The following is a 23,920-nucleotide window of genomic DNA, read 5'->3' as shown; positions in this document are numbered from 1 at the left end:
TCTAAATAATATCTAACATAATATCTAATGGAATAGTAAATATCTAAAATAATATCTAACATAATATCTAAATAATATCTAACATAATATCTAATGGAATAGTAAATATCTAAAAGAGAGGTAAACTTTTATTTTAAAGGGCTGAGTTTTTACACCTACGCTAATAGCGACATATACGCTATTAGCGAAGTAGGTCGGCCTAAATGGTGGCCAATGAGATTCTGCCACGTTGCTCCTTTTGCCCTGCTTCGCCCAAATCACGCTAATAGCGTGATTTTCTGGAGCTTTTACGCTAATAGCGTAATATACGCGAATAGCGTATTTCTTCAAACCCAGCTTCTGCTTCGCTCCAGGTATGCTAATGGCGTACCTCTCTGGACCAATTTCGCTAATAGCGTGGAACACGCTAATAGCGAATTCTTCAAAACCAGCTTTTGCTAATTTGCACTTTTTCATGATTTTTGGTCTTTGCTCAGTGTCTTGGGGTAAATTTCTACATAAAAGGATAGAGTAAGATATATAAAGCGTAATAAGGCATTTAACGCTAATTTCTCGGCTTTTCCTTCAATAACTTGCAAAACAAGTAACAAAAAGTGCTTAAAATATAACACGAAATTAACACTTTTTAGCACTTATCAAACTCTCCCCAACTTAACTCTTTGTTTGTCCTCAAACAAAAGATCAAACAAGTAAATGGCAAGACACAAGTACAAAAGGTTTTGAAAACTTTCTCAGACGAATGATTTAAAAGTGAATGCGCGGGCAAGTCTAAGTTTCCAACTAATCTAAAATTCTACTACCAACATGAGATGAGTCCTAAGTACAAAGTTCATGTCAAATATTTCAAGACAATAATATAATTATTCACGAACCACACCTAACACACTTTTTTGAAAGTAGATAAACAATTGAAAACATAAAAATGAGGGTTATGAACACACATCCGGCAATCAAGTTAACATTCCAATCAAGTTATGTGTCCATCCAAATATCATTTCAAAAGGCATGAAAACATGGATCAAAAGGTCTTTGAGGGTTATAACTTGGCTTGGCTACAAAAGAAATGTCATATGTGGGGCAATTGAAATCAAAAAGCCTATCAAAGAGAAACATTTCTTGTATCAACCATTAAAATCCACAATCTTATCTGCCAATCATTACAAACCCTTGGTGCTTAAACATGACAAACTTTGATCTTGACAACTTATTTTCTTTTTGGATTTTTCTTTCTTTTTCTCTTTTTCTTTTTCTTTTCATGTACACATTGTTTTTCTTTTCTTTTGTATTTACAACAACATGTTGTCTTGATCAAAGATAAAATTACACCATTATACTTGACATAAGATTTACATCTACCTTCTCTCCCCAACTTGAATCAAAATACCCTATTTGAATGTTCCTCTACTCTAAGGCATAAGGGACAAATAAACATTGAAGGTTTAGGGTTCAACAATTAAAAACATATCAGAGTCTTAAAGTGTGTCAAGAATGAACTGAATTTTGAAAAATTTAAAGGCAACTTCATCAAGCATTGTGCTTATGAATTGACAGTTCATAATTGATGACTCCGATTTATTTGGCTCAAGTGGGTTAGCAAGTACTCGCTCTTCTCACAAGGTAGGCTATTTGTGGTCAAGTAAGCTTCACTCATAAACGAAAAATGTGCCTTGATCACTTCCATGCCTTCACACAATTAAAAACAATTATTGGATTTAAAATAACACAACCGAGTTAAACAATGAATACCGGTCTCCTTGCATATGTACAAACACTTGAGGTTTCCTCACTTTAGGCTAGTACTACGTGGTTCACAAACAAATAAATTATTGTAAAGAACTAAATGAAATGAAATTTGCACAAAGTACTCGTTCCATATTCGAGTAAAAACCTAGAAAAACTGGAAACTTGTACCTTGGTTTTGCGCTTTGATCACAACTATGAATTGTTATCAATCATCTGAGAATTGAACTTAAAGCAAGAGTGATACAAAAGAAACTTCCACAATTAAAACAAAATGAAGTACTTAAATGAAATGCTAACACATTATTTTAACTAACAAAAGACAACTATATACAATACTAATATGAATACTAACATCACTATACTAATTAAGAACAATTGTCATCACACACCAATATCCAAAAAATGATTAAAACTGCCCAAACTGCAGATACTCGCAGTTGCGAGCAGCTTTACACGCTGTTGCGAGCTAAGAGACAGTCAAAAATGGTCAATGACCAATTGCTTGCAATTTCGAGCTATTTCACTCGCCATTGCGAGTTGAGACAGTTCAGAATTCTGCTCTCTGTTTGCTTTTTGTTTTGAATGTTTTGATGCATGCTCATGACTTCTAAACTTATTATGCATTAAAAACAGTAAATAAACTCACAAAATTGGGTTGCCTCCCAACAAGCGCTTGTTTAACGTCGTTAGCTCGACGCCTTTTTCGTTAGGGTGGCCAAAATGAGACGGACAACACATCATCTTTTGAAACCCTGCGCTTTGGGAGGAATTCCATGAACTTTAAGTACAGCTGATGTGGAGTCCATGACCTCCTTAACATTGATTTAAACAAGGCGCAAATTTCATCAATGACCCGGTCAATTTCAGCCTTGCTCACTTTCTTCCCCTTTTGTTCAAATGTTTCTTCCTTGCTAAGTAACCGTTCCTTTTTCTCTACCACCTCTATCACTTCTCCATTATCAACAGTGTTGGCCACTTCAATATTTGACCTTTCTTGAGGAAGTTTGTCTTTGTGTGGTGCACCACATTCTTCTAATGTTGTAACTTCCTCATTTTGAACAACAACTTCTTCAACAATCTCTCCAACTCTCTCAAACATGTTTGAATTATTTTCTTGTTCTCTAAGAGTGGATTGATTGTTGGCTTGGCTATCCATGATTTGTGCTTGAATCAACCCAATTTGAAGTGATAAAGTCTTCAATCTTTGGTTGGTATCTTGCATGTTTATCATGGATTGTTGCATGAAGATGTTCAAAGTATTTTCAATCTCCGAATATCTTTCATCTTCATAAGAATGTTGCTGATACTGTGGATAGGATTCATACTCGGGTGGAGTATAGAAGTTGAAGTAACCATGATCAGCCATGATTTTGGCTAGGTGGTGATCCTAAAACGGAAACAACTAACAAGAACTTTTCTTTGTTTATCAACAAGGGGTTAGTACAAACAACTTATCAAATAAATAAAACTATTTACGGATTATGTACAAATGCTTAAAATGATAAATCAATCGTTCTATCTATGATATCTAAACACCAATCCCCGGCAACGGCGCCATTTTGATGAAGTAGTTTTGCATCAAAAACAAGATAAGTATTTGTATCGTCTCCACAGGGATTAGTGCGACATCACGGATATTTCAACATCAAATATCATTCTAAGTAAAAAGGGTGATTGTTTGTTTGAATTTACAACTATGTTAACTAAATGCAAAAAGTAAAAGATGAGATTAATAAGGATTGAAACTTGTTAGGAGTAGCGTTCCTTAACCAAGCGTCACACGTAAACTAATGATCCATACGAATTCTAGCTTTATAAACAACATTATCACAATCAATTCTAAACTATCCTTCGTGTCCAAAGCGATATAATTAATTCTAAGGTATCGTTTAAACATTCGTGTCCAAATCCCTTAAACGATAACAAAGTCGATCGAATAACCTAATCGACCGTGTCCAGCCTGATTAAGTATCCGAAAGCATTTAACTCTTGATTATGGTGATTATCACAAGATTAACAAACTTGTCAAGAATGATATAACCTAAGATATATTGCTACTCTAGCTCTAGATTCAAGAGTTTGTGTCCAAATCATCTTGAATCTCATTGAAAGCATTAACACAAGAATAACAACAATATTGAATATAAATTGCTAGAATCATATTTTGCAAGATCAAAAGATTACATGTTAGCAAGAATCAAGTACCTCTCATCCCAACAAAGAGTGTTTAGCTACACATCATCATGGAAGCCTTGCAAGGATGGATTGAAAAGGAAGGAACCATTACACTTGTGATGTCTCAACAAAGGAATAAGGATCCAACTTCCAAAATCACTCTCACTTCATATGATCTACCCTATTTTCTCTCTAAGATATTACAATGAAAACTAAGAGAAAAGCTATCAAAAACTCTCAGTTACTAAGACTAATATGAACTATATATCTCTCTAATGAAATTCTAATAATATATAATATATCAAGCCCAAAATATCTAAATAATATCTAACATAATATCTAATGGAATAGTAAATATCTAAAATAATATCTAACATAATATCTAAATAATATCTAACATAATATCTAATGGAATAGTAAATATCTAAAAGAGAGGTAAACTTTTATTTTAAAGGGTTGAGTTTTTACACCTACGCTAATAGCGACATATACGCTATTAGCGAAGTAGGTCGGCCTAAATGGTGGCCAATGAGATTCTGCCACGTTGCTCCTTTTGCCCTGCTTCGCCCAAATCACGCTAATAGCGTGATTTTCTGGAGCTTTTACGCTAATAGCGTAATATACGCGAATATCGTATTTCTTCAAACCCAGCTTCTGCTTCGCTCCAGGTATGCTAATGGCGTACCTCTCTGGACCAATTTCGCTAATAGCGTGGAACACGCTAATAGCGAATTCTTCAAAACCAGCTTTTGCTAATTTGCACTTTTTCATGATTTTTGGTCTTTGCTCAGTGTCTTGGGGTAAATTTCTACATAAAAGGATAGAGTAAGATATATAAAGCGTAATAAGGCATTTAACGCTAATTTCTCGGCTTTTCCTTCAATAACTTGCAAAACAAGTAACAAAAAGTGCTTAAAATATAACACGAAATTAACACTTTTTAGCACTTATCACACATCTACAACAAAATTAGCATTAACCTTACACTTTGTCAAGAAAAACATTTGCCTAATACAATTAATTGGTTGTGTTGGGCCGTACAACCATCTATTTGGGCGGGATAAAGACCCTAATCAGAAATAAATTATGCAAAAGGTCTTTCAAAATTTTTAAAATACGTGGATTATATTATCTAAATCATATAAAATTTTAAATATATTATGAAAGTTCTCTTAATGACGGGGTGTGAGAGAGGTGCAATAAAACACCACCAAATGTTTTGTCAAAAAAAAAAAAAAACACCACCAAATGTGTAAAATGTATTAATCGCATTATAGATTGTCCAAACCTTACTTGTAACGTTATAGTCCATGTTCTAGACTATTTCAAATTATATAATCCAAACTCATGTCAATATTGGTTTACATTTGTGTTTGGTAAAAATAAGTTATAAGCTAGCTGATAGCTGATAATCTAGCTGATGGCTGAAAAGCTAGCTTATAGTTGATGACTGATAGCTTATAGCTGAAAAGTTAGCTTAGTAAAATTAAAAGTGTTTGGTCAAATTAGATGTTGTAGTGACTAATAAATATAAAATGACATAAAAGGACCTTGTTTAATTTTTTTTATAAATTATATGTATACATATATAAACATTCATTTACTTGATGTATTTCTTTTTAATTTTTTTAATTTATTTTAAATTATTTTCATATCTAAAATGATAAATATGCTTCATGAATTCAATTGATACTTTTTATTTAAGAAAACTCTTTTTTGAGGAATTTTATTTAAGTAAACTTGCTTCACTGTTCATTGTATATGTTATTAAAAATTATATATATTATAGTAAACCCAAAAATAAGGCAATGGGATATATACAAGAGCAAGATCACAGACTAAAAAGTGAGCAAGAGGATATAGAAAACTATAACGTGACTCCCATGAGCAGTTCTATCGTGAGGCTGGTTTTAACAAAATATATACAACGTAGGCGGTTATTAATCATGAGTGTTGGTGGTTGTTTTATTAAAAAATAATTAAATTAAATTAATAGGGTTAAAATTGGAAGAAAATATAAAAAGCTACCAGCTATAAGCTCAAAGCTATTTGAAATAGCTTTTCAAAAAACGCTACTCCCTCCGGTCTCAAATATAAGAAAATATTCCTTTTTTAGGTTCATTGAGTAATTAATGTATCTGGACTACATTGTAAAGCAGATACATTAATTATTCAATGAATCTAAAAAAGGAATATTTTTTTATATTTGAGACCGGAGGGAGTATAAGTTAGTGAAAAAAGCTTTTTATCAAACATATTTTATTATATCAATACAAGCTTATAAGCTAGTCCAACAAAATATAAGCTAGCTTATTAGTGTTACCAAACACAGCCATAATATAAAAATATGTCCATATTGCGTTTAAACGTGTGCTTTGGAGAATTTAACATCTTTTAAATTATATAATTTGACTCGTGCTTATAACACAAAAAATAGAAAAATATGTCATGAAATGAAAGTATACAAGAACGATAAAAATGAAACATAACAGTTTCAACAACGGAATTAAACATAAACACAAAATATAAATCAAATTCTTGTCTGATCTATTAAGGTCGTTGTACAGATTTTGATTTACTACTAATATTTTGAAAATAAAAAGGGTTATTGCTAGTTGGCAGTGGTGTAAAAAACCAAACCTATCCTCTCAATTGGAGTGAAAACAAACAGTATTCTCCATCTTCTTCCCCCGAGATCCCTATTGCCAGCAATGTCTTCTATCTCTTTCTCCACTCCTTCTTATTATTATTACCCATTTCCAAAGATTCCTAACCCTCCATGCATTACCACACCCACCCGAATTTTATGCGGATCGAACCCGACCCGTACAAATAGGAAGCTAACAACCGACCAATCCGAAACTCTAGAGCTTGTTCGTTTGCTCACTCGGAAGATAACCGACAAAGAGCCATTACTGAAAACATTGAACAAATATGTGAAGCTTGTCAGAACCGAACACTGTTTCTTGCTCTTTGAAGAACTTGGTAAACATGATAAATGGCTTCAATGCCTTGAGGTTCTTTTTCTTTCTCTATATCCCCCTTTTTCAATTGTTAACAATATTATACTTTTGTTACATTTTATGTCAAAACAATCTCTCTTAGTGATACAAAATAATATTTTGATGAACAACTAATTCCAAACGACAATTTAGGTGGTTAACGTAGTTCAAACATTATTACATTCGGTTAACGATTAATGAATTCAACAAGCGATTGCAATTTATTAATCACGATTTTAGAGTAGTGATACTTCTGTGACTTAAGAGTAGTGATGTTTGGAATTCAGGTTTTCAGATGGATGCAGAGACAACGATGGTATATTGCAGATAATGGGGTTTACTCAAAACTCATATCAGTTATGGGAAAGAAAGGCCAAATCAGGCTGGCTATGTGGCTTTTCTCAGAGATGCGCAACACTGGCTGTCGCCCCGATACTTCTGTGTATAATTCACTTATCTCTGCCCACCTTCATTCGCGGGACAAGTCAAAGGCATTGGTCAAAGCTCTTGGATACTTTGAGAAGATGAAAACAACTGAGCGGTGCAAGCCAAACATCGTTACATACAATATTCTTCTGAGAGCTTTTGCTCAGGCTCGGGATGTGAATCAAGTGAATTATCTGTTCAAAGATCTTGATGAGAGTTCTGTTTCACCGGACATTTACACCTTCAATGGTGTGATGGATGGATATGGAAAAAATGGGATGATCCGAGAAATGGAATCTGTGCTTGTTCGAATGAAGAGTAATCAGGTTAAGCTCGACTTGATTACCTACAATTTGCTCATTGATTCATATGGGAAAAAGCAGCAATTTGATAAGATGGAACAAGTATTTAAGAGTTTATCACGCTCCAAGGAAAAACCAACACTGCCTACATTCAACTCAATGATTTTGAACTATGGGAAGGCGCGGCTAAAGGATAAAGCAGAAAATGTTTTCCAAAATATGACTGACATGGGTTATACACCGAGTTTTGTTACGCACGAGAGTCTCATCCATATGTACGGCTTATGCGGTTGTGTCTCCAAGGCTGTAGAATTGTTCGATGGACTGATTGAGTCGAAAGTTCCTATAAAAGTTTCAACTCTAAATGCCATGCTTGATGCTTACTGCATAAATGGTTTGCCACAAGAAGCAGATTCACTGTTTGCAAGGGCGAGAAGCATAAAAATATTTCCGGATGCATCAACATATAAACTTCTTTATAAGGCATACACTAAAGCAAATTCCAAGGAGCTATTAGATAAATTACTAAAGCAAATGGATAAAGATGGTGTTATCCCTAATAAGAGGTTCTTCTTGGATGCTTTGGGTACTATTGGATCTTCAACGGAAAAGTCAGGATCTGCAAATGCTGGAACTGGTTCAAGCAGACCGCAAAAGTTTGCGAAAACTCAACTGGAAACATAGTTGGCAATTCGCACCAAGAATTTATTGGTCTAACCATGTTTTTCATACAAGCAGCTCAGTTCACTTGTGAGGTGGTAAGCTAGCTATATCACTTTGCCATAATCTTTCCTCACTCTATTTTACATTGCACTGATTCTTTTGAAGAATAGGTTCTCGTTTGGTCCTTATGTGACATCATGTTTTCTTTTTTAAATTATAGGTAAATATCAACTATAAGATTTCACACTTATAGTATTTGATTTATCTTAACGTCTGTGTACATGATCATTATGTTACTATTAATTCATTGAACCTCCACCCACATTTATTATAATAGTGCCATTTCCTTGAAATTAGATGCTTCATCTTGGAAGATATAACTCCATGAAAGTTAATATTCTCAGGGCAAAAGAAACAAGAATAAATAAGAGAATGATGTGTGCTTGTGGTCTGTAGTGTTTCATTCTGGTCATCACCATAATATGTTTGGTAAAATATGATATGAATAATGTCTCTGCAACTGCGGAAGATACTCTAGGAAACAAAAGAAACTATATATGAATACTATCATATGATCAAACAAATATTGTTTATATAATAGTGCCTAAAAGAGGATTTTTTGTGACTTAAGTTCAGCGTCCTTCCTCTAGCCACTTACCACGATTACATTTATCGCGGTCCATGCTTAATTTTTTTAGCTCACTGCCATATCTCCCATGCTCACTGTTCTTTGCTTTTCAGAAAATATTGTTGATATTTTTTCCTTTTCATCTTCCACTCTCAATCTTTTTATTAAGTGTCAGTCTTTAGATCAACAAGTTTGTCTGAGTTGATTTATATATGGTATTGTGAAAACAACAGAATATCGTTTTAACATTCTTGTATTATGCTCACTGCCCTTTTTTTCTGCTTCTGCTGTGTCTGTTCATCTTATTATGCCTTCTTGTATATTCATTGCAAGTTGTCTGGTTTAAAATGAAGCACAGACATATCATAGAAGTTTCTGGTTCGTAATGCTTAACATGCTTCAGGTGTAATTTGTGATAAGAAAAAGTATCATTCAATTTCGGGCTTGGTTTGGTGTGTAGATAAGAGTTATGAAGGATGAAGAATAATTCAATAGTTAGAGGTAGAGAAAGATAGGAAGAAAAAAAACTATAGTTGTCAAAACATTTGGAGGTTTTGATTTAAATATTATATGTTGTTAGACATGATTTGTGATAGGATATTATGGCGTCATTTGATTTATGCATCTAACCCCACTTAGACAAAAAAAAAGTCTATGGTAGTTATAGTTCCTCTAAGAAATGATAAAAGTTTTTTTCTACTTCTTTCTTTTAACATTTTCCTTAAATGTATAATTGTGTGGGAATATCTTTGCTATCTAATACTCCCTCCATTCCTTTTCTTTTGATGTTTTAGAACTTCAACTATATTCCAAAACTTTTGATGTTTTAGTGAATTTATTATTGTTTTCTCAAGTTTACCCTTGTTGGAAAACACAATAAACTATTAAAGTAGTTATGACCTTTGGTTTGTCACATGTGAATTTAATGATAAATAAGGACATTTAAGTAAAAAACACACAAATATTATACTTTAGTTACTCCTTAAAACTTGTGTCAAGAGCTAAAACATCAAAAGAAAAGGAATGGAGGGAGTATATTTGGAAGAATTTGTTGAGTAGATGCTTAATCCATTACTTTCTGGTTTGGTGTCATAAGTTGGAATATTATTTTTATCCTTTTTGTTGCTACAAATAAAATAACCATTGACTAAGTTTCCTCTGTTCACTTTTGTTAATAGGTGTACGGTTTTTTCTGCACAATATCCCTTGTCTTTGGGGTTACTATGGTCTACGAAGAGAATGCTTCAGACCTAACATCTGCGAAAGCTAATTAGTTGATAACCAAGCCGAAAGAGTGGACTAACTGCTGAAGGGTAATGAGTAAATCTATGACTTAAAAATGAAGTCTTTATCAACTATAGTGTTGATTATTCATGTGCAATTATCATACTGTTGCAATTGAAATTGAGGCTTCAAGGCTAAAGACTTCAAGGCTAACTTGAAATGTTTTATGGACGGGTACTGAAAACGATGGATTAATAATGTAATACTGTAATATAATTTGTTGCAAATATTAGTTGTGTTAGCTCCTGCTGTAGCAAAATCCCAAAGTTTCACACAGTTGTATAAAACGCTGTCGTTTTAAGCTTACTAAAATAATATTTTAAAAACGATACTAAAGTTGCTTATGTAAGCCATGTTGCCGTCTTGTACCTCAGAATAGAGGAAAGGCATATTGTGCTGGAAGTTTGGCGCCAATGGATACTTAGAAGCAAAGAAAAAATTTCGTCAATAAGGTACCTCTTTTCATCCCATTTGCTTCATCCTCTTCTTCTATCCTCTTTGCCATTGCTCTGTTGTAATTTCTTGTAAAGAATTGTGTCGAGCTTATGCGTAAGAAAAGAAGTAGAGCAACTTTGAGATCCAAGATTCTTCAAAGAATATGGAACGTTAACACATAATTAGTTTACATACCCCTGATCTTTGACTTGGTGTGTGTTACAGTTTCATCGTAACATCAACTCGACCGCCATATCTACTACGTATGGATTTTTTTTTTTAAGGAATCTACTACGTATAGAATTAGTGTACCCTCGTGCCAAATATGCGATAATATTTTTTTTTATATTATTTATTTATTTTAAAATATTTGTTTCTTCATATATGTCGGAATTATATGAAGTCCAGTTGAAATAGTTTTGATTTGTTAATATATCGAATAAATTATCTAGCGCTAGAGAATATTTTGATGATGAATCTAAAGTATGATTCTTAAATGATGTCTATTAGACCACGTTATTTTTAAGAAATACACAATCCTTTATTTCACTGATGCAACTTTTTAAAATTCAAATATGTTTCACGCCAATTATATCATTTGAATTTTTTTTGTTTATTTATTTATTTATTATATTAATATTATTCTCACAATCAAAATTACAAACACAATTCAACAAAACAATATCACACGCACCAAATGTATTCTGGGGGTCCTTTAAATCTAACGCTTGTACTCAAGTAGTCATTTTAGTTCTAAGTTAGTTTTTATGTTTGTAAAAGTAAACAAGTTAATCATTTAACTTTTTAAAACAAATTGATTTTTTTCATCCAACTTTATTAAAAAGTGTTTGTGCGACCATTTAGGCGGAATGTCTAAAAAGTATTTATGAATCACTTGTCGAAGATGTTGTCTAACGGCGGAAGTTGAACCACATTCCCGCTGCGAACCTGCCTTGCTCAATTCCACAGCTTTAAATTCAATTTTGACACCTTCCAAAATAAAATGAAGCATACACGCCATGTTACCAAGAAGAATGGAAAAAACGAGACCCGTGATGTAGTTTTGGAAGTGTGTTCAGTCACGGATCAATAAATGAATGTGTTTCCAGAAATGGAAAATAGATTCCTTCCTTATTGAGAATAAGATTGTGAAATAAGAGAAAAAGTTTGTATAGTACTATTTTCCAGTTTCTTATCATGTCATGCAAACAAAGCAATAATGATAAATCATTCACATGTGAGTGTCTGGCTATGACTCAAAATCATTAAGTTCATTCAACATTATATATATGTTAGTCATTGCCTTCACTTCCCTCACTTCTATCTAAGATCAGAACCCTTTCAAACAAAAGAAAGAAAGATCATAACCCAATCTTCATTCTATCAAACCATGGCTGCTGCAGTTCAATCAGTACTACTCAAGAGAGCAACTTCCCATTTCCTCTCATGCACCAGAGCTTTCTCTTCTGCCACCCAACTGCCGCAGATTCCACCGTTCGATCACGAGCCTAATCCATACAAAGGACCATCCGCCAACGAAGTATTCACCAAGCGGAAAACGTTCCTCGCTCCTTCCTTGTTCCATTTTTACCAGAAACCCATCAGTACTTTTCACTATCTACTTTTTTTTTTAATTTACTTTTACTTATTTGTCATATTGCGAAAATTCATGTTTTTTCAATATTTACTTGAATTATTATGGGATTAATAAGTTATTGGTCTCTAATGAACGTAATTTTGGCATATCCGTGACATTTCTTGAGCATAATGGACATGATAGATTGACATAATTTGGACAAAGGACATTTCTTGAGCAAAATATGGATGGACACATGGACTGGACATGATGGATTGACATAGTGAACAAAAGACATTTCTTGAGCATAACATGGACACACATGAGTTGGACTTGGACATGATACATTGGCATAACTTGGACACATGTCTTAATATTAATATCAACATAAATTGGCCATCAAGGATCAACAACCAAACAAAAAAAAAAAAACAAACTAAAAAACATTCTTTTTTTACAGGGACTAAAATCAATTTTTGTTTGGATGATAAACTATATTTCAACCTAATTATTATTTATGTGTATAGAAGAAATTGATGAATGATGTTTGATCTGAATTTGAACAATGTGTGTAGCTGAATATTGTGGAGGGGAAGATGCATGCAGTATCTTTATGATGAGGCTGGAAGGCGTTACCTCAATGCTTTTGGTGGGATTGTTGCAGTTTCTTGTGGACATTGTCATCCCGAAGTTTTGGATGCCATCTTTGAGCAGAGTAAATTGTTGCAGCATGCAACCACAATATATCTACACCATGCTATAGCTGATTTCGCCGAGGCGTTGGCATCCAAAATGCCTGGAAATCTTAAAGTGAGTCAATCTTATGCTGTGTTGTAATTATGCTGTGTTGTAATATGATGAATTATGATGATGATTTGTATGGATGATTGTATAATGTCCCTGATTTCTTATTTTATGCATTCATTGGAGAAATGTTGTGTTCAATTTCATAATCTGCTAGGTTTGATTGAATGTGGAGTGTCAATTTCATAATCTCGTATCAGATTATCAGCTCTGTTGTGTTATTGTATGGTGAATTTTGATGATTATATGATTGCATGATGCCTCTTATTTCTTATGTTACACATTCATTGGTGAAACACTGTGTGTGTTGAGTTTCATAATGTGTTAGGTTTGATTGAATGTGGAATGTAATTGTCAACTTATGAATTGCAGGTTGTAATTTTTGTAAATTCTGGTTCTGAAGCCAATGAATTGGCAATGCTGATGGCCAGATTGTATACTGGTAATCTTGGTATGATTTCTTTGAGGAATGCATACCATGGGGGAAGTTCTAGCACAATGGGTCTCACCTGGCTAAACACGTGGAAATACCCAATACCACAGGTTTGTTTCTTCATATTTCATCACAATATTTCAACTAATCTTGTATATTTGATCATATATTTCAAATTTCCATCTAGAATTACAAGTTACAGTATACATGGATTCCGCCAACTATGCTATTTTTTCTCACTGTCGTGGTTGCAGACTTGCAACTGTTTGCAATTCATTTCCTTATCAATCTGTTTTACTCACTTGAAGTTTTAATTCAAGTTTTTAGAAACAAATTTAAAGTATGCTTTTAACATAATCAAAATTGGTTTTCATTTGGATTTTTATGTCCAACATTAGGACCTTCACAAGCTAATCATAGATATTAAAATCTGTTTCAGACATTTTCTGTGTTCAGTTTTTTTATGCAAACAAACCATTTAAATATATTTGAGCTGTTCTGGTTGTAGTCATACAGTTGTGAATGTCGTATTCACTTTTCTATTATTGATGGTACACTAAAATTATTCTTGACAATATTTGGAACCTTTTAGGGTGAGATTCATCATGTAATGAATCCAGATGCATACCGTGGAGTCTTTGGTGCAGATGCCAATAGTTATGCCAAAGATGTCCAAGACCATATTGAGTTTGGGTCTTCAGGAAACGTTGCTGGATTTATAGCTAAAACAATTCAGGTATCTATAAAATCTATCATATTCAATGTTTAAGGTAATAATTAGATTGGCATACCTTTTTAATTGACTTTTTCACCATGACTTATTCTAGGGGGTTGGAGGAGCGGGTGAGCTGGTACCTGCCTATTTAAAACAGGTCTATGACATTGTGCGCAAGGCTGGTGGTGTCTGCATTGCAGATGAAGTGCAAACTGGATTTGGACGCACAGGAAGCCATTATTGGGGTTTCGAGACACAGGGTGTTACTCCTGATATAGTAACAATGGCTAAGGTATATATCAAAATCCTATATAGTTATTAATTATTTTCTGAAACCATGGCACCTTAGTTATGCATTTGAAGTGCAACATTGTCTCTAATAATGAGGTTCATTAAGCATGTATGCATGCATTTTGAGCTTAATTTCATGTTTTTCTTAGTTTCAGCTCTAGATATCTTGTTCTGCTATCTTATAATTATAGTATACTTTTATTTGTACTATTTTTTTAGAGAAAAAGGGAGCAAATGAAAGACCATCTACTATATTTTCAATATCATAGAATTATAATGTATTTTGTTCTAGCATTTTATCTTTCATATCTTCTGCAGTTACTCAATTGTATCTCATGTTAATCTGTATTAGGGTATTGGCAACGGTTTGCCATTAGGAGCTGTTGTTACAACTCCAGAAATTGCAAGTATCATGGCCCAAAAGATTCAATTTAATACATTTGGTGGGAACCTTGTATGTTCTGCCGGGGGACTTGCAGTGCTCAAAGTTCTGGATAAGGAGAAGCGTCAGGCTCATTGCGCTGACGTTGGTTCTCATTTGCTTGAGCGTTTGAGATCACTTCAGAAACGACACGACAGTATGTCATTTTTTAATATAATATCTTAGAAATGGTTAAATTTGTAATACAGTTCTTTTATGGCATGTTTGCACTTTCTAGCTATCTATGTACATGCTTTATTAGGTTGGGGGATCTCCATTGTTTCATTTTAGCCTCTTAGCTGATTTCTTTTAGTTAGCATGTAGCTGCATCATAAGTGTTTACACAAAAGACTGTTTTTCAGGTTGTTGCAATTTTGTTGATTATTCTCATAGTTATTATATAGTGTGTCAGTTATCGGTGATGTGAGGGGAAGAGGATTAATGTTGGGGGTAGAGCTTGTTACCGACCGGAAAAACAAGACACCTGCGAAGGCTGAAACGGCTGTATTGTTCGAAAAACTTAGAGGTGAGGCTAATATCATTTCATCGTGCATATAAAGCCATTATTTCTAATATATATGTTCCAAACAAGTAGTAGTCTAACTATTTACCTGCATATGGATTGAAGAGCTTGGCATCCTTGTTGGGAAAGGAGGACTGCATGGAAATGTTTTCAGGATTAAGCCACCTATGTGTTTCACAAAAAATGACGCAGGTATAATTATGTCCTCACTCTCTTAACTGAATAGCAGCTTCCATATTTTATATTGAAATCTAACAAAAGTATTTTTTCACTGATCATTCTCTTCACTTTGCAGATTTTCTTGTGGATGCCCTAGACTATTCTATGACAAAGCTGTGAAATGATTGTGCATCTGGCTAGCAACAAAGCTGAGAATTTATTGGCCCTTCCATTACGCCCGTAGAAGCAGCTCAGTTCACTGGTGAGGTAGTATGCTATATCGCTTTGTCATAAGCTCTCCCATTCTATTTTACATTGCACTAATTCTTCAGAGGAACAAATTTTCACTTGTTCCTCATGTGACATCACATTTCTTTTTTAAAATACAGGTAAATATACTCTATAATATTTTTCACAATTATAGTATTTGATTTTTCTTTTCTTAATATGCTTTCTTCTTGTCTATTCATTGCAAGTTGTCCGGTATATAATGAACCACATGCATACGATTGAAGTTTCTGGTGCCCATTGCTTAACATGCTTCAGGTGTAATTTATGATTAGAAAAAGTACCATCCAATCTTAAAAAATACCGTACAACTATAATACAATCTACAATCTTGTATGGGCTGAATGTTGGACATAATTAAGAGAAGATACAAAAGTAAGCTAAGTGTTGTGAAAGTGACTCAAAATTGGAGTTTGGAGGCCAAAATTGATGTTTGCTGAAAGTACAAATCGGTGGCCGATTTTCAGAGCACGGTGGCCGATTTTGGACTCTGTTTTTTTGTCTGTTGGTTCTGGAAAAATTGGTGGCCGATTTGGTAAGCACGGTGGCCGATTTTGACAGCAGAAAATAAAACAGAAACGTATTTTCGGGCCTAGATTTGTTCTAGTTTTATTGAGGATTCTTTTACTATAAATATAGACATTGTATCAGTATAAACCTAGAGAGATAGAGGGGGCTGAAACAAGGGTTTAGAAAGGCAACAACAAAACTAGGGTTTGTATAGAGTTTGTCTCTTTGGAACAAACACTAGGTTTTGAGGGTTGATTCACCTTGGGAAACACTATTAGGATTGAGTCTCTTGGTTACGGGAAGAGGCTGGGTTTTGGGTAGAATTAGGCGGGAGACTTATTCTTCTAACCCATTGAAATCTCTTTGTAACGTTACTCATCATATAGTGGAACGGAGGGCTGCTCTCTCCCCCAGACTAGGTCAATTTGGACTGAACTGGGTCAACAAATTCTTTGTGTTCTCTCTTCCTTTTCTCTCGCTGTTGTTTTCTACTTTTGGCTTGTGATTATAACTGTTCCATACACTTTGATTTTGGTTGCTTAATTATCCCTTGCTCCACACATCAATTTGTTATTGGTGTGTTTTCTCATCGAATTCGCAACAATTGGCGCCCACCGTGGGGCAAGGGTCAAAGGATAATCAAGTACCATGGGTTCGAAGTGGGATATTGAGAAGTTTTCCGGAGATAACGATTTTGGGTTATGGAAGGTAAAGATGGAAGCGGTATTAATACAGCAAAAGTGTGAGAAAGCTTTGAAGGGTGAAGGTTCGTTACCAGTCACCATGTCACGAGCGGAGAAGACCGAGATGGTGGACAAGGCCAGGAGTGCCATTGTCTTGTGCCTCGGAGATAAAGTTTCGAGAGAAGTAGCAAAGGATACAACCGCAACATCGATGTGGTCAAAGTTCGAATATTTGTATATGACAAAGTCTTTGGCTCGTCGACAATTCCTAAAGCAACAACTTTACTTATTCAGGATGGTAAAGTTAAAGGACGTCATGGAGCTACTTGTGGAGTTCAACAAAATCATTGGTGATTTGGAGAACACTGAGGTGCGTCTTAGGGATGCGGGTGCTCTGATGGTGTGGTGTTGTTTGGAGGATGAAGGTGATGTTGGTCACCTTGGGATTGATGCCTAGTGGAGCGGTGGTCGTCTGGAGAGACGTTAAACACTCAACATCAGCCTGGAGAGGCGGTGGTAAGAATACTCATGATCAGTCTGGAGAGGCGGAGGCAACAATACTCATGATCTACCTGTTGAGGTGGAGTTTCAAGGTTGAAGACATAGTGGGATGTACGCATTTGCTAGTTGAGGTAGAGTACGCTCAGGGTGAGGTGGAGTTGAACACACCGGTAATGGTACGACTATGGAGGACCTTGGGTGCTATAGGGATAGCACGGCTTGCGGGATTACCCTAAAAGAAGGCCAAGGGTGATTGGATGCAAGGAGACCTTCAAGGAAGCGGGAGATGTCCTGTGTTGAAGATGTCATGGTGAATGCTTGTGGAACTACCTAAAACTCCTAGTGTAGTTAGACTGCAAGGACTCTTCGAGAAGACGGAAGACGTTCCGATGGCTGAAGAGGTCGAGGTAAAGGCTTGTGGAACTACCTAAAATTCCTAGCGTAGTTGGACTGCAAGTACCTTCGAGAAGGCAGAAGACATTCTGATGGCTAAAGGGGTTAGGGTGTAAACCTGTGGAGCTACTTGGTGTAGTGGGAAGCAAGGGAAAGAGCAGCAAGGTGTTGATGTTAAATGGGCATCATCACTAATTTGGAGTCAAGGTGGAGATTGTTGTGAAAGTGACTCAAAATTGGAGTTTGGAGGCCAAAATTGATGTTTGCTGAAAGTACAAATCGGTGGCCGATTTTGGACTCTGTTTTTTTGTCTGTTGGTTCTGGAAAAATCGGTTGCCGGTAAGCACGGTGGCCGATTTTGACAGCAGAAAATAAAACAGAAACGTATTTTCGGGCCTAGATTTGTTCTAGTTTTATTGAGGATTCTTTTACTATAAATATAGACATTGTATCAGTATAAACCTAGAGAGATAGAGGGGGCTGAAACAAGGGTTTAGAAAGACAACAACAAAACTAGGGTTTGTATAGAGTTTGCCTCTTTGGAACAAACACTAGGTTTTGAGGGTTGATTCACCTTGGGAAACACTATTAGGATTGAGTCTCTTGGTTACGGGAAGAGGCTGGGTTTTGGGTAGAATTAGGCGGGAGACTTATTCTTCTAACCCATTGAAATCTCTTTGTAACGTTACTCATCATATAGTGGAACGGTGGGCTGCTCTCTCCCCCAGACTAGGTCAATTTGGACTGAATTGGGTCAACAAATTCTTTGTGTTCTCTCTTCCTTTTCTCTCGCTGTTGTTTTCTACTTTTGGCTTGTGATTATAACTGTTCCATACACTTTGATTTTGGTTGCTTAATTATCCCTTGCTCCACACATCAATTTGTTATTGGTGTGTTTTCTCATCGAATTCGCAACACTTAGTATTGTAAAGATGAGAACATTACACTGGTCACACAAGTCAAGATAAGATAAGAAATGTAATCATTAGAGAGAATGGTGATATAGATTGTATTATAGAAGATATGGTAGAATCTCTTCTTAGTTGATTTGGTGTGAAGATAAGACTCGAATAGGATGGAGAGTTGGCGATGTGATAGTAAGTGAGAAATAGAGAAAAAGTGAGGTGTTGAATGGTTGTAAGAAAATTGAGGGTGTACAAATATAAGCGCTCAAAAACTATATGGGTCAAAACATTAGGAGTTTTTTATTTTTGTGATGATTGTGCTGCACTACATGCTAATGGCAGTCAAAACTATTCCCTCTTTATTTGTGTGGGAATATCTTTTCTATCTAATGTATATATTTGCAAGAAATTGTTGTATGGATGCTTAATATACCGACTTTCTGGTTTGGTGATATACTGGAATATTTATTTTTATTATCCTTTTTTTTTTTGGTTAAAAATAACTATATACTAGGTTATGTTCTTTTTTTCCTTCTAAAATTTGTATAGTTTTGCCTGAATTGACTGGGTTCATTTTTGTCCATTGGTATAATTGTTCGTGCACAATAGCCGTTGTCTTTGGTGTCCGATTTAAATCAACAAATGAGATTATTTAGAACTGATTTAGTGTATTTGTAATCTGATCTTGAACCATTTGGTTTCAAATTAGTGACTGAGGATTAACTACTGCTGAAAACTGTGTATGTTTTATTAATGCAGGGAATTCGGGGTCCTTGTCTTCGGGGTACTATGGTCTATGAAGAGAATGCTTGAGACCTAACAACTAAAGTTAATTGGTTGATAACCAAGATGTCGCTGCTGGAGGGTAATGAGTACATCCATGACTTGCAAATGAAGTCTTTGACAACAATGATGTTGATTATTCAAGCATCACAGATTAATTGCAAGACCGATCAATGATTCTCTCCTCATCAATTTCCTTTTCTCTCAAATCATAGGGTTCTAGAGTTCCAAGATTAATTGTGTTTGATGATGATTTTCGGTTATGAGTCTTTGATTCAATTTCCTTTATCATCTGGTTCTCGGAATTCTAGTTAAAGATTCTACGATAAGAAAAAAATAAAAATAAAGGATACCAGCTTATTGGTTTTGTGCAAGCTTTCTATTATGTTGAATATGATGTTGATGACTTTGTTTTGCTACTTCAGCCTTTGGATTAATTACACTACTCTTTAAACTGTGAGGAGCATTTTGTTTTCAGATGGGTTCTCTATATTTTCAGTTTGATGTTGATTCTGGCCTTTGAATATGCTAGTTAAGATGTGAAACTTCTGCTATAGATGATTAAGCAATGATATTGTCCTTCTACCAAGTGGGTAAACTTTAGGGTATAGTTTCGCTTATTGGTTAAGTTTTGTGCCATTTGTTGATAATAGCTTCTGCCCTATGATGGTTAAGCTTTGTTGATGATAGCTTTATGTTGGTTAAGTGTTTGATTGTAGTCAATGTTGTTAAAACTGGATCGGACTGATCGGAAAAAGTCCATTCAAATTATGTATATTTAATATATTCTATTCATAATTTTTTTCGATTTCTAATCAACTTTAAATTGAACTTAGGTTATGAATCAATTTTTTTTTTGACAAAACTTAGGTTATGAATCATTAATATCCCTAGTTTTTGTAACATGATATAGATTTATTATTGACTAAGAAATAGAAAATTAATCAAAGTGACTTATTTTAACGTTCCTTAATGTTTTTTTTATAATATGAGTTTTTCCTAAGAAATACATTAGATAAATTAGATCTCATATTGTGATGGATTTGGTCTACTTTCTTAAACTGTGACTGGATTTAGTCTACTTTCTTAAACATCGTGAATGTGAATCTCAAATTGATTATTAAATTAGGCACTAAATTGACCAAACAAGTACACACATAGGGGATTCATGAAACTTTAATCGCTTGTCATCATTCTGTTTCTAGTTTTATTTTAGGTCAAATACCATTTTTGGTCTTTTAGTTTGACAGAATTTCCAAGTTAGTCCTTTAAGTTTCGAAAGTTTCAATTAGGTCCTTTTAGTTTTACAGAATTCTCAAGTTAGTCCTTTCAGTTTTAAATGTTTCAAATAGGTCATTTTAGTTGATAAACTATTTCACCGTCACTGTTTCAAAAGTTTCAAGTAGGTCCTTTTAGTTTGAAACTTTTGAAACTTAAAATGACTTATTTGGGAATTCTGTCAAACTAAAATGACTTATTTGAAACTTTTGAAACTTAAAGGACTAACTTGTGAATTATGTCAAACTAAAAGGACCTAACTGAAACTTTTGAAACTTAAAGGACTAACTTGAGAATTCTGTCAAACTAAAAGGACAAAAAATGGTATTTAGCCTTTATTTTATTTTCAAATTGCAAACCAATCTAGAACTCACACCCCCTCCTCCCCCCACCCCCACAAATTTACAGTTTTTATTAAGTATTGTTAAATTGCAAGTGGAAAACAACAATCCATCTGCAAGACAATTTTACTTACTCTTTGTTACTTGTGCGATTTGTGTAACGCCCGTCGTAAATTATTTAATTATTTAGAAATATATTTATATATATTTATATGATTTATGAATTTAAGTGATTTATGAGGTTTACGTGATTTTATGAGAGATATATAATTTATCTGAAAATTATGTTATATATTCGATGTTATGATTTTTAGAGATGTTATGAGGTGTTGAGACTTATTTTATTATTAAATAAAATAAGATATGAAAAATAAAATAAAAATGTTAGAAGTTGGGCTGTGAGGTGAAAAGAGTAAGTTTATAGGTGAGTAGAGTAATGAAGAGAAATAAATATAACAACATAAGTTAGAAACGTTTTTACGTGAAACGCTTTGGAGAAAAAGGGAGAAAAGTCAGAGAAGAGGAGAACTAGAGGGAGAGCTGCGATTTCATCATAACCAGGTAAGGGTGAGACTAATTTTCAATATTATTAAGGGTATAATTCTGTAGAATGAATTTAGCATGATTAGGTTAAGTTTTGGTGAGACTTTAAGAATTAGGGTTTTGAGGTTGTTATAGATTATTGATAGTATAGAAGTTGTTAAAACTATGTATAGATGATTTACAGTTCATAGATTAATCCTATAACAATGTTCTAATCAGTATTTTTGGATTTGGGTAGATGAATTCGGGATTTCCATGTGAAATATTGATGTTAAGCGTTTTTGAGAATAAGTGACTAAGTGGGGTTTTGGAAAACGATTTTTTTGAGTGGGTTAAACTTGAATTTTTCTATAGAATATGATAGAGCTTAGTGTCAGGAGCGCGTAGGCGAAAACGGCATCGAAAACGGATTAACGGTTTAGGTTTTATGCACGAAAACGTGAAAGGTAGAAAATCTGATGTTGTCTGTCGAACTAAGAACGTGCCACGATGGAGGTCCAACGTGCCACGATTTTTCCAGAAACGAAACCATTTTTAGGCTGTCCAAACGTACCACGATGGTACCTCAACGTGCCACGATGAAGTGTTGACTTAGACTATTTTTGACCTATTTCATGTCTCTAAAGGGGTCCTAAGATGTATAGTAAGACCCCAAATCAATAACCTTAATGAGAGGGATTGTAATTAAGGGTTATAGTAGTAGTTTCTTTTGCCATAATGTGGTATTGTTATATGAGTATTATGTGGATTATATAAGCCGTTTAAGATGTTTTTGATTATCATTGATACTGTTATATTGTGATGTGGTTTCTGTGCTGCCATGTTGATGTCACTTACTGAATTAAGCTGTATGAGTCTATCCAAGATGTTGTCCTAAATGTTGGTTATTAATGTCATGAGGTTCTATATGTTGGTCTAAGTTGTAAGTTGTAAGAAGTTGTCCATGATTATGAGTCGTATGAGTTGTTCATGTTGTTGTCTAAGTTGTTGGAAGTTTGAGTTCATTGCATACTCATTAAAGTTGGGGGCTTTAGGCCCGGCAACCTTTGTGCTCATTAAAGTTGGGGGCTTTAGGCCCGACAGCCTTTGTGCTCACACGTTGAGGAGCCTATTATGCTCATTATATTGTTGATTGGTACCACATGCATTTGCATATCAAGAAGTTTCATGATGTTTAAGATTGTCAAGTTGTTGTTGAGTTGATAGAGTTGCATGGTCTAAGATGAGTTGTGTTGTCAAGTTGTTGTTGAGTTGATAGAGTTGCATGGTAAAAGGTGAGTTGTGTCGTCAAGTTGAGTGTTAAGTTGATTATGATTTGTGATGAAAATTAGTAATGGTATTAGATGATTGTATTTGTTATGAAATGAAAAATATGCTAATTGTTAATTGTTGATATGTTATTAATGTTTAAGTTGTTAAATGCATTTTATTGGATTATATGCTTAATGTATTGATTATGAAATCTCACCCCTTCTGCGTATATGTTGCCTCGACCGTGGGTAATGTGCAGGTAATAAAGATTAGAGGCGTTCGTGAGTGGACTCCTCACTTGGTGTCTAGGTGCTCTGATACGTAACGGGATGGGGGCTTGCTTTTACTTCTATTCCTTACGTGTCTCTTTTATGAACTAATTTATGAGATTTTCCAATAAGGCCTGCGTGCCAAGACTTTTAAATGTTGAACTATTTTCCGCTGCAACAGTTTTAAGATTTTCATGATGTTGAATTTGAAGGATAATTATTATTATCTGTTTGAGATGTTAAAGTAGTGTGTGACATTCCGTTATGAATTAAATACTCTGATTTTAAATGAAATTTTTATGTTGGGAAATCGGGGTGTTACAATTGGTATCAGAGCAGGTCGGTCCGTCCGGCCAAGTAGTTGAGTCGCGTTATGTCGTTTTACAGTCTTGTACTGTATTTAAGTTGTACTTATTGATGATTGTTATGTAGAGAACCAATACCTGGTATGAACTGGTTGGAGTACAACCATGTTCGTATTAATTGTTTTAGTAGGACGGTGTACTTTTCTTCCGCCGAAGAAGGAAGTGGAGCAAAGTTTTTGTCTACTAGGCAGATGGAGCAGTTAGCACGTGATGAAATTTTGATGTTCTCG

General features: G+C 34.5%; 2 protein-coding genes and 1 pseudogene across 5 annotated transcripts; 2 read left to right on the top strand and 1 right to left on the bottom strand.

The window, feature by feature from the left end:
- Nucleotides 1–106: 106 nt before the first annotated feature.
- LOC146933753 (uncharacterized) lies at nucleotides 107–3,756 on the bottom strand. The gene has a single exon (XM_085705532.1). It carries the CDS (start codon nucleotides 3,107–3,109, stop codon nucleotides 2,450–2,452), a length of 660 nt encoding a protein of 219 aa, XP_085561658.1. The 5' UTR covers nucleotides 3,110–3,756; the 3' UTR covers nucleotides 107–2,449.
- A 2,784-nt stretch (nucleotides 3,757–6,540) lies between these two features.
- Nucleotides 6,541–10,668, top strand: EMB2453 (Tetratricopeptide repeat (TPR)-like superfamily protein). Of its 3 annotated transcripts, none has more exons than XM_085705529.1 (4): nucleotides 6,541–6,935; nucleotides 7,208–8,403; nucleotides 10,118–10,252; nucleotides 10,598–10,668. In XM_085705529.1, the coding sequence occupies exons 1-2, from the start codon at nucleotides 6,630–6,632 to the stop codon at nucleotides 8,330–8,332; spliced, it is 1,431 nt and encodes a 476-aa protein (XP_085561655.1). In that variant the 5' UTR covers nucleotides 6,541–6,629; the 3' UTR covers nucleotides 8,333–8,403; nucleotides 10,118–10,252; nucleotides 10,598–10,668. The 3 variants fall into 3 exon arrangements, with proteins under 3 accessions (XP_085561655.1, XP_085561653.1, XP_085561654.1); XM_085705527.1 differs by having other exon boundaries at nucleotides 7,208–8,406; XM_085705528.1 differs by lacking the exon at nucleotides 10,598–10,668 and having other exon boundaries at nucleotides 10,118–10,549.
- Nucleotides 10,669–11,398: 730 nt separating this feature from the next.
- LOC146933751 (alanine--glyoxylate aminotransferase 2 homolog 1, mitochondrial-like) lies at nucleotides 11,399–20,120 on the top strand (annotated as a pseudogene). The gene is made up of 10 exons (XR_015007553.1): nucleotides 11,399–12,257; nucleotides 12,809–13,044; nucleotides 13,411–13,581; nucleotides 14,064–14,207; nucleotides 14,299–14,478; nucleotides 14,830–15,055; nucleotides 15,311–15,424; nucleotides 15,527–15,613; nucleotides 15,717–15,847; nucleotides 19,620–20,120. The product of XR_015007553.1 is annotated as an alanine--glyoxylate aminotransferase 2 homolog 1, mitochondrial-like (transcript).
- Nucleotides 20,121–23,920: the final 3,800 nt, after the last annotated feature.

Source organism: Medicago sativa, chromosome 4, assembly GCF_051527215.1.
Source record: "Medicago sativa cultivar Bolivia chromosome 4, Bolivia_mono, whole genome shotgun sequence".
In the NCBI taxonomy this organism is placed as follows: Eukaryota; Viridiplantae; Streptophyta; class Magnoliopsida; order Fabales; family Fabaceae; genus Medicago; species Medicago sativa.
The sequence above is the reverse complement of the archived record's forward strand: the minus strand, read 5'-3'. Positions and strand labels throughout refer to the sequence as shown.